Source organism: Trachypithecus francoisi, unplaced genomic scaffold (genome assembly GCF_009764315.1).
Source record: "Trachypithecus francoisi isolate TF-2019V2 unplaced genomic scaffold, Tfra_2.0 Lachesis_group10, whole genome shotgun sequence".
NCBI lineage: Eukaryota > Metazoa > Chordata > Mammalia > Primates > Cercopithecidae > Trachypithecus > Trachypithecus francoisi.
The window spans coordinates 70121782-70137747 of record NW_022681455.1 but is presented as its reverse complement, the minus strand read 5'-3'; the positions used below and the strand labels follow the sequence as shown (position 1 = coordinate 70137747).

The 15966-nt window shown below is 36.6% G+C and overlaps 1 protein-coding gene across 2 annotated transcripts in view; it reads right to left on the bottom strand.

Moving 5' to 3' along the window:
• KCNQ5 (potassium voltage-gated channel subfamily Q member 5) overlaps positions 1-15966 on the bottom strand; it is a 591803-nt gene that overhangs the window by 120676 nt on the left and 455161 nt on the right. For both annotated transcript variants that reach the window (XM_033217657.1, XM_033217658.1), the window contains exons 4-5: positions 7439-7614; positions 7050-7175 (exon numbers count right to left, since the gene is read on the bottom strand). In XM_033217657.1, coding sequence (XP_033073548.1) covers positions 7050-7175; positions 7439-7614 — 302 coding nt within the window. The remainder of the gene's footprint in view (positions 1-7049; positions 7176-7438; positions 7615-15966) is intronic.

Below are 15966 nucleotides of genomic sequence, written 5' to 3'. Positions count from 1 at the left end.
TCAGTATATTTTGTGGGAGTTAGGAGTGTTGGTTAATCTGGCCAGTCAGTGAAGAGGAAATAAGTTCTGAGAGCTTCTACTCTATTCTAAAACAAATACAATATTTACATAAGTGGGCAAGTAAACTAAATAGCGTTTTGTGAGCTTTGATTTCCCACACACGCAAGTGTGACATTTTGCTTACATATATGTGTGTGTAAGAGATAAGAAGCAGGGGAATAGGAGAGATGGACCTTTATGTCGCAATATTGGACATAATTCCATTTTTGTCTCATTCCAGAGCTTGTAAGAGATATGCTGGTGAACATGCACTGGATAGATGACATTTTTATTACAAAAATTTGTGACTCATACTCATGACTTTTGAGTATGATATTTATAATATCATAGGTAAGGTCATGAAGTTTTGAATTTACTTTTTAAAATTAAAAAATAAATTATAAGTGACAAAAATGCCTACCATCTCTTTCAGTAAAGTTCTAGGCAGAGTAGAATTCTCCTAACTGATAAGCTGCCATTGCTTGCCACAATTCTTGACCTGAGGTAGAAGCTGGCAGCTGCCTTTTCAGGCTGCAGGGTAACAAGACGGATGAGACTGTGGGCAGGGATGGCCTGCTTTGCCCTGCTACCTCCCCACAGCTGGCCTCAGGAATCCCTGGTATTTTGTGCCATCTCTTCAGTTGGACCATTTACTTGAACGTGTCTTGCAGATAGAAACAGCTTAGATATATTTTGGCCCGTATGTTTCCTATGCTCAAATACAGTCACACAGGTGAAAGAAAATACGTTCTGAAAATCTGTGGGTTGGAAATGTTGGCATAAAGTTGTAATTATGTTAGCAAAATCTGAGGTGGAGTGGGGGCATCTTCCTGTGTTTAGCATTCAAGAATTCTTCCTCAGAAATAATACTGAAAAACAAATGAAAACTCTGGTCTAGACTTTCTTGATTTTTTTTTTTTTTTTTTTTAATGAGATGGCTGAGGCTATGGTCAGGTTATAATTTAAGACACTGGTTAGGCTAAAGTGTTTTTTCTTTTCAATAGCAGAATGAATTCCAAATCAGGAGATTTAAATCCTTCTTTCTTTCAGGCAACAAACCAACAAATATTTATTGACCTGATTTTGAAGATACAATTATGTTTCTAGTATACCTATGTAGATTAGTTTATAGCTAATGTGTTCATGTGAACAATATACTGTTGGTAGATTTCCATGGCACGGTATAATTCTCCATAAGCGAATTTTTTTTTTTTTGAGGCAGGGTCTCACTCTATCACCCAGACTGGAGTGCAGTGGCACGATCTTGGCTCACTGCAACCTCCACCTCCTGGGTTCAAGCAATTCTCCTGCCTCAGCCTCCCAAGTAGCTGGAACTACTTACTTGAAACTTCTGTGATGGCTACTTGGTTGCTTTGCCATAATGCATTGGCAATAAGAATTAATTATTAACTTTAATATGCCAGCATTAATTCAGGAAACCTCAGCTTAGATGATGTTGCAGAAACATTTTGTAATGGTAAACCCAATATAAGACATGTATACTATATACATGCCACCATGCCCAACTAATTTTTGTATTTTTAGTAGAGACGGGGTTTCACCACGTTGGCCAGGTTGGTCTCCAACTCTTGACCTCAAGTGATCCACCCGCCTCAGCCTCCCAAAGTGCTGGGATTACTGGCGTGAGCCACAGTGCCCAGCCCATAAAGGAGTCTTTTAAGGAAACGTGATTCACCTAATATCAGATAGTAGGTGGTCATAGAAATTGTGCAGTCAATTTTGAAATTCAGTCACCTTGAACTAGTAGGTCAGAACTAGTAGGTACATCTTCAAACAGAATCAGTCCTGTGGTGGTGGCATCATAAAATTTGGGTTCCGCTGTGGCAGGTAGCTCAGAGCACTAGCATTCCATCTTGTTTATTCAGATGGTGGTGTAACAACAGTAATGACTACCATTTACCTAGTGCTTGATAAAGCACATCTACATGTCCTAGTCTCATTTTATACAGATAGCAACTTTGTGTTTGGGGGATATCTCAATTTTACAGAGATGTTAATGACTGCTTAATAACACACCTCCATGAAATCATAATGTTAGGGCCAGAACCCAGGTCTCTTGACTCCAATTTTTCTATTCTTTACAAAACAGCATGTGCTCAATGCTGATAGAATAATAATAACTGATAAAAAGTGCCCAGAGGCATGTGTGAGATAACATTATTGAAGAAGTACTCTGTCATCAATGCTACTTTAGATTCTCATTAAGAAAGAGTTCCCCCAAAGAGGCGTATGATAATCTACTTCACAAATCCATGCCAATAGGTTGGCATGGAACTTGTAGATGCTCATAATAGTTTGAATGTTTTGGTGGGTAGAGGCTGGGGTATGTGTGTCTCCATTTTTGCTTGGTAACTGATAATATTCTTGAATAGTTAGGAGCTAGTATGTTGTTCCTTTCACGGCCAAGTAAAGTTTTGATACCATCAGATAATGCATTGGGAGCAAGAAGTAATTATTAACTTTAACATGCCAGCATTAATTCAGGAAACATCAGCTTAGATGATGTTGTAGAAATGTTTTGTAATGGTAAACCTAATGTAAGAAGAGTTGATTCTCTGAAGGGTCCTGGTACTATCAGGACAAGAGTATCAGTGTTTATTCCAAAAATTTACACAATTTCTTACTCTTAGATTTTACAGGAGGATGAAACTCAAGGCATATATTTGGGATGTACAACATGTTGAGTGCACAGTATGCTATATACATAGAACCATCCATATGGTTTGCTTCTAGAAAGACTGTAAGATTTTTCTGCATGAATTCTCAGACTAACTCTGGCTGACATAAAATTCTTCTACATCCCTGAAATACTCACTTCAAGCACAGGGTCTTAGGTGAAGTCTGTATTCAGATGCTTACTCAAGAGTAGATTTATACTATCTGCTGCTGTATGCATCTTTTAAAAATAAAACCCCACAACACTATCTTCATCACAGTAAGAGCAGTAAATAGAAGGAGGACAAGCTGGCCTTCAAGAAGAGGTTTTTATTAGGAAAAATTACTTCAGGAAAACCTGATCTGAAGTTATTTCAAAATAAATCTAAAGCAGATCAAAAGGAGAAACATAACAACAGGAAGGATTTAATAACAGAAAATAACTCCAGGGAAACCCACTCTTAAATTATTTCAGAAGAAATCTGGAACAACTAAAAATGAGAACAATAACAATAGAAAACGATAATAAATGGAGCTCCACCAGCAATCAGAAGATCCCTTTTCCAGTAGCTCCCAGTGCCTCAGCTACTGGAGCTACTTCCCTTTTCCATTTTCTGCCATCAATGCAACTTTAGTTGCCACGTCAGAACCCAGGATATCTTTTCATCACAACCTCCAATTCCCAAGCCTCTTCTGTGTTCAAACTGTGGGTCTGCATCAAAACACATAGCTCTTTTTTTCTTCCTTTTGTATTAAAGGTGCTTTCATTTAACTTCCACAGCAACGATGTCTACACAAACAGCAGTTATAATATTTGATTGGGCACTTGCTATGTTCTTGGTACCAGGTCTTTTATATCTATTTCACTTACTCAATGAGCTAGTTTCACTAATATGAAACTGCTTTCAGGGATCACAGTTCTTTGAATTGTTACTGGCTGGCTTGGAGCAGCACTGATCCCACCATGATAGCCCTCCAAAAGCTGATCTAGGGGACAGATCTCACTATCTTTTTTTTTTTTTTTTTTTTTTTGAGAGGGAGTCTCGCTCTGCCGCCCAGGCTGGAGTGCAGTGGCCGGATCTCAGCTCACTGCAAGCTCCGCCTCCGGGTTCACGCCATTCTCCTGCCTCAGCCTCCCGAGTAGCTGGGACTACAGGCGCCCGCCACGTCGCCCGGCTAGTTTTTTGTATTTTTAGTAGAGACGGGGTTTCACCATGTTAACCAGGATGGTCTCGATCTCCTGACCTCGTGATCCGCCCGTCTCGGCCTCCCAAAGTGCTGGGATTACAGGCTTGAGCCACCGCGCCCGGCAGATCTCACTATCTTAACAGAAGCAGTTCCATAGTGAGTATTGAAAATTCACTGGCACAGAGTATCTGTAGAACAAAATCTATATTTTGATACTTATTGTTGATACTGTGGGCTCTTTTAATATAGGGGATTTCCTTTTTTCATTGCAGTGTAACATTTAGAAATACTCTCACTTAGGATGCTGTCATTTCCTTATTTATTCTGGATACTTCCATAGTTATTAAGGTTTCCATTAAGTGCAACATGGGCAATTTTAACTAAGAAATACCCAACCATAATTTTCAAACCAAATTAATCAAAACGAAGGTCTTGATTAATGTATAAATAAAAGGTATAGGAGTCTAAATTTATTTTATTTCCCACTAGGAATCTAGAATATGTTCTTCTTAAAATGAATAGAAACAATGAGCTCTCTTGTTTGTTTGCTTTTTCTGTCTTTTTAGGTTTCAGACAATTTCATTAATGAGTCCATTAATATCAACAAACCTGCTATGGACCAATAAGGCCTTAAAAAATTCTTCAAAGTTTGACATCTTATAAGATTTTTACTCTCATATTCAAGACTAGATTTTTTAAAAAAATAGAAACATAATTAGGCCATTCAGAAACCTGTTAAGTACGGGTTAAATGTCAGTCAAATTAGCACAACTGAAAGGGAAATCAATGAAAATGTTTCTTCCCCCGAAAGTCACAGAAATGACCTTTGAAAACCTGCTGTGTGGGTTTTTCTGGCAAAAGAAACAAACTGGTGACTAACTGAGAGGTATGTTAAGAGTTTCCCACACACTGTTTAACACACAATACAGCAATTCTTTTTCGTAATAAGGAGAAAAGGAAGACTAATAAAAAGAAGGATAATAAGCTGCCAGGCGAAACTCACCAACAACTGCATCTCAATGGGAAAAGGGGCACCTGGGTGCCTCAGTAAGTTAAATATATTAGAATTATCCAAGAGAAGCAAAATTAAACTTGAATTCAAACCATTGCTTTGAAGGCTGGGATGATAAACTGTCTTCCCCTTACTGGCAAGAAAAGCCTCCTGTTTTCTCAGTTTACAGTTTATCCCATCATGAGTCATAGATTTTCATTTGCTCTCTACATATAAAAAGTATTTTAAGAATGTCAGATGACTGCTCTCTTTCAAGTTTCCACTCTTCTTTCAAAATGCCCATTATTGCTTGTGAATAGTGAAGAGCAGCCGGAAACCACATTATTAAACCAACAGAATCCTTTGAAACCAATGGCATAATCTTGTAGACATTTACTCAGATAACCTAAGAAAAAAATTCCAATCTTTAGGTGAATGTATTTCTGATTTTTATTCATTTTGTTGCTGCTGTGCAATCAACAAATACAACAAGTTCTGCTTAATACAGCCCTGACAAATTGTCCTCATCTCTGACAAGTGTTCTGGGTCTTGCTGATGAGCTTTTGATGAGTAGTGGAACAATGCAAGAATTGGTAACTTAAATCTGTGCTTCACTAAACAAACAAAAAGCTTATCATTGTTTAAATCACAGCTTAAGAAAATGATATATTTTTATTTTGGCAACAATCTAGAACTCAAGAAATACTAAAGGTGGTTTAAAAGAGAACTTAAGGGTTTTTTTGGACCAAAATGATATGGACATTCGTTAGACAAGCATTTATAATCTACCTCCCAGGTTCAAATGATCCTCTCACCTCATCCTCCCAAGTAGCTGGGACTACAGGAGCGTGCCACCACACCTGGCTAATTTTTGTATTTTATGTAGAGATGGGGTCTTGGCATGTTGCCCAGGCTGGTCTCAAACACCTGAGCTCAAGCAATTGGCCCACCTTGGCCTCCCAAAGTGCTTGGATTACAGGCGTGAGCCACCATGCTTGGCTATAATTATTTTCATATAACTCCTCTTTGGAATACATTAAAGGAATAAAATAAAAATAAATGTATAAAATAAAAAGAAATGTATAAATTACATTTCTTTTTATGTCACTCCTATATCCTGTGACATTCTTATTAGGGCACAAGTTCCAATGACTGTTTTATAAAGTCTTTACAATGCAGGGAAAATTTTTGCTTCAGTGGAAAACTATGCGTTGTTCAGAGTACACCCTTCCAGGTTTTTGGATTCTGATTTTACGGGGCTCTGCTCTTTTCATAGTCTTTGAGCTATTTTACAAGTCTGTAAGTTGTTGATAACTGGTAGCAATGCGAAATAATTATTGCCTATGGACATGTAAATAAATTCTGCCTAGTGGAGGTTGAACTGACTTCCCTCCCATATTGCGGAAGGAGCCAGTTTTGCCTCTATTTGCACATTGATTTCAGTATTCCTGATCTTTAAATGTTTCTGTTCTTTGGATAGCGCTTTGAACTGGTTTTAACATCTTACTGGTTTCTTCATTAATAATGACTTAAATTTTAAAAATGAGTTAAATGAATGTTTAGCATGTGTTCATTTTCTATCTTTGTGAGAATCATGATTTTACTTTATTTATTTGGAAAATTATTCTTTAATAACAATTTAAAGAAAAAGTAGGTTTTAAGAGGAAAGTTTTGAAATTAGGTGACTATAATCTCTGATCTCACAGATGGTTACCAGTCTTCTTTTTCATTTCTTTGTGCTGTCATTTTATTCACAGCTTTCATTCATTTTTTAACCCTGGATAAACTTTTAAAGAGTGGAAAATCAATGCAACAATTGATAATTTAAATTTGTGCTCCACAAAGTTAAAACAGATAAACTATCAATGTTTTAAATCACCATTTAAAAAATGATATATATTTATATATTTTATGTATTTTTAATTTTGGCAACAATCTAGCACTCAAGAAATATTAATGATGGTTTACAAGATAACTTAGTTGGCCCAGAAAGATGTGGAAAGCCTTTAGACAATAATAAGTACTATGTATTTTCCATATAACTCTGTTCTGCAAGTGGATATTTTTATTGAGACCATCCATAGGAACCATTACATTGTATTAAAAAAAAACATTTCACAACATGCAATAAATAAAAACATATTTGTATACTTACTGTGCCCCACCAGAGAGCATCTGCATATGTAGAAAATTCTTTATTGGCATCCTTTTCCACCAGATAGACAAGGAAAGATGAAAAAATAAGAACCAAAAATCCTATGTACCAAGCTGTGATTAATTCCTAGGTATAAAAGGAATGAAAGATTTTTAGAGGTGGGAAATCTTTGAAAAAGGAAAAAATAATTCTATGATGATTCTATTCACTTTACTACTTCTTGGATGTTTATGATGGCTCTTAAATAATCCATTGCACATCATGTCCCAAAATTGTTTTAACCAATTTTTGCAATGACTAAGTTTGCTTGTGATAGGTTTATTAAATATTATAGCGATCAATGAAAAAGTTTCAAAAATTGTTTTTTAAACTCAGAGAGCAAATCTTACCTTGCTGTGAGCGTAAACCACCGAACCCAGTAATTTCCAAGTGCCTCCCCTTCGGTCCATGCGCACCATGCGGAGGATCTGTAGGAAACGGAGACTTCTGAGTGCAGACGTGGCAAAAATATTACCCTGAGTTTTTGCAGAAACAACTGCTATTGAAGCGATAAGAACAATGGTATCTGAAAGAAACAGGTCAAAACAGCCATAATTAGCACGACCAGGAATTTTTATTTACCAAAACAATATTTTCAAAAAGTTCACTTTGACCTATTTAAGGCACAAATAAACAGATCTTGATCCCCAGCTGCAGAGTGAAAAGGCAGAGAATGGGACCTACCTGTTGCTGTAGTTCTGACCCTTTGGCCATTCTGTGCTTTACCTATGCAATTTTCAACAACGTGTTATTTAACCTTCAACAGATTGGACAATGGGTTCAAAAAACCTAAGGTTTCAGGGAACGTTAAGACTTTGGGGCAACCTTTCACAATGTCTCTGGTTTCATCCTTTTTCCTGTGGCAAAAGGAGCTCCTGCCTCAGCCCCCAACACCACAGCTTCTGGGTGGTGTGACAGAGGCATCTAAATGTGTCCAGCCATAAAAGTGCCATGAGATATAATCATTTCTCTTGTTTTCCTGCTAAATAAGTTTGCATTTCCTTTTCCCCAAAATTCCCTAATGTGGCACCTGCAACTTTGCATATTGTTTAACAAAGGCCTCAACTAAGCTAAATATGCTATGCTTCTTGTATAGAGTATTCTTTAGACCTGGTTCGCCAATTATGTGTAAGTTTGCTGCAAAATTAAATAATATTACATTTGTTATAATAGGGTATGTAAGTATAAACACTGTGTATTGCAAGGGAATGAATACTTGATGTTTGACATATTGACATTTGACTGAAAAAATCTACCTTTTTGTAAGCAAAAAAGAGAAAAAGAGCATCTAATGAAAGCATAGAAAAGACAAAAGAGAACTTAATCACTCCACAAGTAAATATCTGAGTGATGGGAAGTAGGCTTTGAAGTGGGATAAGTGAAGTGGCGATGAATGGCCTCCTGAGGCAATTTTAATAAAATTTAGCTTGACTTTAACATCCTCAAATACAATTTCCTTCCTGCTCCAAGTGGGTTGTGTATGACTGGGCTTCCACACTCCAAAGAGGAGTTCCATTTCAAGGGTGTCACATTTGTAATGTTTCTGTCACCCTCTGGATTAACTGCCGTATGAGTGAGTATTCCTCATTCAGCTCATCCTTCTCCCTGCACTGAGAAAGGTCTGATCTCCTGGTGTGGACTGAGAAGATCTTCTGAGCCTCTCTGTTGGTGCCCCTTTTTGGGTCAGTGCTTTGAGAGAAAGAATTGGCAGTGCAACTTTCAGCTGAAGGGCTTTTTCTTTTCTTTTCTTTTCTTTTTTTCTTTTCTTTTTTTCTTTTCTTTTCTTTTCTTCCCTCCTTCCTCCTTCCTTCCTTCCTTCCTCCTTCCTTCCTTCCTTCCTCCTTCCTTCCTTCCTTCCTTCCTTCCTTCTTCCTTTCCTCCCTCCCTCCTTCCTTTCTTCTTCCTATCCTTTGACAGGATCTCACTCTGTCACCCAGGCTGGAGTGGAGGGGAATGAGCTCCGTTCACTGCGACCTCTGTGTCCCACCTCAGTCTCCCAAGGAGCTAGGAGTACAGGCATGCACCAACACACCTGGCTAATTTTTGTATTTTTTGTAGAGATGGGGTTTTGCCATGTTGCCCAGGCTGGTCTCAAACTCCTGAGCTCACATCATCTGCCAGCCTTGGCCTCCCAAAGAGTTGAGATTACAGGTGTAAGCCACCGGTGCCTGCTCTGAAGGACTTTTCCCATCAGATCTAAATGTATGTGCTTTTGTGGGTAAGTACCCAGAGAGCCAAAGAGAGTTACCACTCTTGGCAGCTGTTGGAAACAAGAAGAAACTAAATGTGTTGACACTGACACTAAAGACATATTTTAAGTGAATAAAGGTCAGTTGCAAAACAGTATGTACAATGTGATTTTATTTTAATAGAAATATGTATTAGTATGATTAGGAAAAAAATTTGAGACTAGGCTGGGCGCAGTGGCTCACACCTGTAATCCCAGCAGGTGGGCGGATCACGAGGAGGCCGAGGTGGGCGGATCACGAGGTCAGGATATCGAGACCATCCTGGCCATCATGATGAAACCCTGTCTCTACTAAAAATACAAAAATTAGCTGGGTGTGGTGACACGTGCCTGTAATCCCAGCTACTTGGAAGGCTGAGGCATGAGAATCCCTTGAACCCGGGAGGCGGAGGTTGTAGTGAGTCAAGATTGTGCCACTGCACTCCAGCCTAGTGATAGAGCAAGACTGCATCTCAAAGAAAAAAAAAAGTGAGACTATACACTGATTATTACTATTAATTATCTCTAAAGGTAGTGAGTTGGAATGAATATATGCATAAAGGGGCTTTTCACTTTCTAAATTATTGATTTCCACACATTGGAAGTTTATAAGGACTATGTCTTTGCAATTAAAAAAACTTTATAAAAAGAGTTATGTGCAAACACATCTCTTGGTTTTCATCATGTGGACGGATTTACTCCTGAGACTAGTGGTTTACAAAGAGACATTACTTATATGGCCCTACTGGATATACATTTTGCTTTTATTTCATTGTAATTCTGCTTTCTCCCAAGTGTAGAAAGAAAAGAAAAAGATATACTGCCTCATTTACTGTGTTAAAATATTGGAAATACTAGAAATAAGTACATGGCTAGTAGAAGTGCAGAAAATACTACACTTAAAACTTACTATGTGCTTGGCATTTTCTTTAGTTCTAAGGTTTTTTTTTTAATCAACATTACCTTGTTTAATCCTTATAATGACTTTATGTGTTAAGTATCCCACAGATCCCATTTTACATATGAAAAAAGTGAGGCAGAAAAAGCATATATTGTATTCATTTTTTAAAAAACTCAGCTATCAGTTTATTAGACTACAGCTAACAGTTTATTAGACTACCTTTAGAGATTAATTATCCATAAAGTTATCCAAAAAGTATGCCATAAAGCTAGTTCATTAGAGAAAACCTAGAAAAGTAAGAGAAAGATTGTTGATTTGAGACAATTGAAAAAATTGTGCACACGGTGAATCACAATCTAAATGTTTGAAGTTCCAAAATATGCAAAGGTAACCACAGATTTGATTTAATACCCTCATTGTAATTTGGATCAGACGAGAAAGTTAGAGTTCAGTAAACTGAAATCATAGAAAAGCAACCAAATGGCAAAGAGTGAGTGCAGTCACAAAAATGTTTCTGGTTGGGTTACAGTCATCCACCGGAATTTTGCTGTCAGTACCACTTAGAATATTTCCTAGGCTAGTATTTTACAAGTTATAAGTAATCTTTATTTTTATTTCTATTTACATATTTATTATTTTTGTGATCCACTATTTCATAGAATGGAGGTTCCACAGCGTTGGATCATTGTTTTGTTCACGAATGTATCCTAAGTACCTAGAACAGTGCCTGAAATATAGTAGGCACTCAATAAATATTTATATAAGATAAATTAGATTAAAAAACACTTAAAAGTTGCCTGAGCTTTGTTCTCTTACCACATCAATGGCTTATTCACTGAGATATCAGCCTAAAATACTCAAGTTAATCAAAGGATCACTTCAATTTTCAGCATGGAATTCTACTGCAACGTAATTGTTATAACTATCATCCATTAGAGTTTATTTTAAAATCTCCCTATTATTTAAAGTATATGCATATATATTAAATTGGGGGAGTAGCTTAAGTTGTGCAGTTAGTTAATTGTCTAAAATATTTTTTGAAACATAGGAAGCTTGTTGTTAGTGAAGATAACACATTTTAGTATAAGGTAGAAACTATGGACAGCCCTTGAAGCTCACTGGCTTCAGGTTCATTTGTTTATCCATTTATGCATTAAGTAGTTAATTGACTGTCAAGAATTACATTAGACACTTGTATTAAAAATGAATATTCAATCATTCTTCTGACCATCCATCCCTCACAATTATTGATCAAGTGCCTACTATGTACCAGGCACTGTGCTAAATGTTTTATATCTTGCAATGATTCCAAATGGGGAAAATTTTGCCTTCCTGGGACATTTAGCAATGTCTAGAGACATTTTGCATTGTCATAGCTGGGAAGGGGGTTGCTATGAGAATCTAGTGGTAGAGACCAGGGTTGCTGCTAACCATCCTTCAATGCCCAGGACAGCCTCCAGAACAAAGAATGACTCAGCCCCAAATGTCAATAGTGCCAAGGCTGAGAAACCCTGATGTATATTATTTTGTTTAACTCTTCAAGCCACCCTATGTAGTAGATGGTATTATAACCTTCTCTTTCTTATAAATGAAGAAATTAAGGCTCATAGTGGTCAAGTCCCTAAGGCCCAACATGTGTAAGTGATTGAGCTAGCCCTTACTTGACTCCAAAGCTATGTCCTTAAGAATTACGGTATACCACTCCATCCAATGTGGGATGGGGTGGAGGAGGAACAGAAAGGGGGAGGCTATGAAAGCAGGTGGATAATAAATCAGGAATAAATTGTTATCGCATAAAGCATTCAGAGAAGAGAAAAGTGCAGGGAGGAGAAAGCAGAAATAAAATGATGCTGAAAAACAGATGGCACTTTTATGGCTGCTTCAAGAGAAAATGGGGCTAGAGAAAGAAATAGAACTGCGAATAAACAAGGAGGAGCTCTAAGTCGCATGAAAAAAAAAAACAAACATGTAATCCGGAACTCTTAAAATCTACCTCTCCCAAAGGAAACAAATTAGAACAAGTTGGGAAGTAGTGAAGAAAGAGCTATTGATTATAAGCAGCCCAGTAGATATGTGAAATATAGGTTTACAAGGTATTAGGAAGTAGGTTCACAAATTTACTGAATCACTTAGAATGATTTACACATGAATTCTTGAAATTTGAGGTGACTGCAAAGATTTGAACAAAATAAATACTATAATGATATTTAAGACACATAAGGACTGTGAAAGAGCTTATTTTTAGATGCCACTGGAACTTTGCTCAAGTATTATTTAGTCAGCAAAATCAATATGAATTGATCACCATGGACCCTGTCTAAAAGGTGTTAGTCACTGAAATACCAAAAAAGTCTTCATTATTCACATTCAAAGCTTCCATATTGTGAACTCAAGGATTGGGTTAAAGCAAGGCCAATTGTACATCTGAACATGATGGACTGTGTTTTGTTGCTACAATTATACTATATAATGTATGTATTAGAAAGTGTAACATGGCTCAATGTAAAACACAAAGAAAAGAACTAAATCATCTGGGTCAAACAAAGCATGGTTGAACACTTTCAAACTAGCAGTTACAGGGACAGATAAATTCTCTTGAGGTAAGTAAGCCACAAAGAGGGTAGATCTTGACTTCTAGAAACTGTCTGGAGACTTCAGGCTTTTAAAATTTTTGTAAATTAAGTTGTTCTAGAGTCTCAGAAAGTTTTCCCTAATAACTAACATAAATTTACCTCTTTCCTTTAAAGTCACTTCATCTCGTTCTCTCTGGGATAATCAGAAGTGCAACAAATACAATGTTCTTAATGTTTATATCCCCCTCTCCCACATTTTTTTTTTGTTCCAGTTCTTTGAATTATTTTAGTGGCCTCACTATAAGCTAAATTTTGAATAATTTTAATAAAATATACATTTTAAAGTTATAAAGTAAAATATCAAAACAATACAAATATGTATAAGGTAGGACACTAATTTATTTAATTAACCAATTACCTATGCTATAGTTTGGATATTTGACCCTCCAAATGTCATGTTGAAACGTGATCCCCAGTGTTAGAGGTGAGGCCTGATGGGAAGTGTTTGGGTCATGGGACAGGATTGCTCATGAATGGCTTGGTACTGTCCTTGAAGTAATGACTGAGTTCTGGCTCTACTAGTTCTCTTAAGAATTGGTTGTTAAGAAGAAAATGGCACTTATGTGTTGTTAAAAAGAAAATGGCACTTCATCTCTCGACATGTGATCTCAGCACATGCTGGCCCCACTTCACCTTCTGCCATGAGTGGAGACAGCCTGAGATTCTCACTAGAAGCAGATGCAGGCACCATGCTTTTTGTACAGCCTGCAGAACTGTGAGCCACATAAACCTACATTCTTTATGAATACCCAGCTTTGTGTATTCCTTTATTATAACACAAATAGACTAAGACACTTATTAATGAATTTTTAGGTTACTTTTTGTTTTGCTATTAAAATGATGCTGAAATATATAGTCCTGTACATTTATTTTTAGGATAAGGAATTTAAGGCTAAATTTCTTGAGACTGAATTGTTGGGATATTTTGATTTGTGATTGACATCAAGATGCCTTCAAAATGATGGTACCAATTCTCACTAACAATGTATGGAAACACTTATTTCTCTCTCTCCTTGCTGATAACAAGGAATGCTAATAATGATAAAAATAGTACTAGTAAAAGCTAATGTTTACTGTTCACTATGTGACAGACATGGCTCCAAGCATGTTCATGTATTACCTGGGATATAATAAGTCTTCAATCTTTGCAAACACAGTAAGCAAAACAAAACCATCCCCCTCCTGTTTTAGACTCCTGGATTTCATGTCATTTTTAAGTCACAGAAGTTAAGTTATCTAGAATGATTTTGTCCAACCAAGATTATAAAAATATTCTCCTACATTTGATTTTGGCACACATATGCTTAGTTAATGAATTTATGTTTACTATTCAGAATAGTGTTTGTGGTGAAGGTAGCTAGCTGTCTACCACAGATATGTGCTTCCCTTCTAAGGTACAGCATTATCTCTGAGAAGTGGCTGCCCATTCAGAGGTCTCATTTCCCAGGACCCCTTGCTTCTGGGTGAGGTGAGGTAACTAATTTTAGTTAGTGAAGATGAATGGAAATGATGTATGCCACTTCCCAGTTGAGGGCAAGCACATATGGCTTATCACTTTCTCTTTTTCTATGTCAGTTGCAGTTTGGTACTAAGAATGCCCTTAGCAGCCATGCGCTGAAGATGGCAGTGCCTTTGTCAGCCTGGGTTCCTGAATGACTGCCTAGAACAGAGTCTTTACCATATACGACAACCCCAAACAAAGAACACCTTTATTGAACTATTACAGAGGTAAGAAGTAAACTTCTATTTTATTTAGTTACTAGAATTTGGAGATTTGTATAATAACTAAGCGTTACTCTAACTTATGCAATCATTAGCTTTAATGGAATTTTTGTTTGTCTCTGTGGTGAAGTAGAGAACGAATCTTACTTTTTATCCCATATGAAAGTCAATTTTCCCAATACCATCCAAATAAAAACTCTGTCATTCTCCAAATGTTTCCACGTACTTATTGAGAAGCCTATTTTGGGATTCTATTACATTTTATTGCCTATTCCTATATTAGTGTGACACTAATGTTATTCCTTTTCAAAGTAGTATCAATTATTGTAAACATATTAATTTTTCCCACATGAATTTCAGAATAAATGAATCAAGTTAAACAACAAAATTCTTATACAGACCACATATTAAATTTACAGGTTAACATCTCCTTCTTTATTGTCTTCTTCATCTCATATCTACTGAGTGGTTTACTTTGATTGATTCTGCGTCCATAATATGTTTCATATCTAATTTTCCCTTTCCATTTATCCTGTCTCCTCCTTAGTTAAGGCCTATGGTACTTCTCTCTTGGTCATCCCTATAATGTATGGCCTGGTTTTCACTCTCCTGTTTTTCCTTTCTCTAAACCACTTTGTATTCTACTACCACAGGAAAATGTTAAGATGATTAGATTGCCTCTGTGATTTTAAAAAGGTCTTCCCATACGTAGAACAAAGATCAAATTCTGCTACCTGGCATTCAAAGTGCTCTATAAAATGCTGCTGCTCTGCCTGGAAGGCCCTTCTCCCTTCGTTGCCTGGCTAACTTCTGCTTGCTTCTGGAACTCAGCACAGATATCAACCAGTCAAGGCCACTTGTGCCCAGAGGTCTGAGGTATGCTGCTGTCATAACACTTATTACCCATGATTATACTAGTAGTCTGTTTACTTGCTGGTTTTTTCAGTTCCATACATTAAAAAAAACTCTACACAGATTGAAATGCAAAAAACAAAGCTGGAAAAAAAATGGCAACATATATGATGATGAACAAAAGATTAATATCTTTAATATATAAACTTAAAACACTAAGAAAACATGCTAGTAGAAAACTGGACAGAAGGCACATACACAAATTTACCCTAGGAAGAAATAACAATGACTAATTAATATATGGAAAGAAGTTCTTTACAATTTCTAGTTTTGAAATTTAAAACAGTAGAAAGGTACCATTTTATCCTATCAAACTGACAAAGTTTAAAAAAATGAACCGTCAATGTTGGTAAGGCAGAGAAAAAAAAGCTATTTGATGAAGATTTTCTGTAAGAATAAATTGGTATGATATTTTTTGGGGGAGCAATTTGACATTATTTGCCAAAACCATTAACAATGTGAATGGATATTATTTCAGGAATT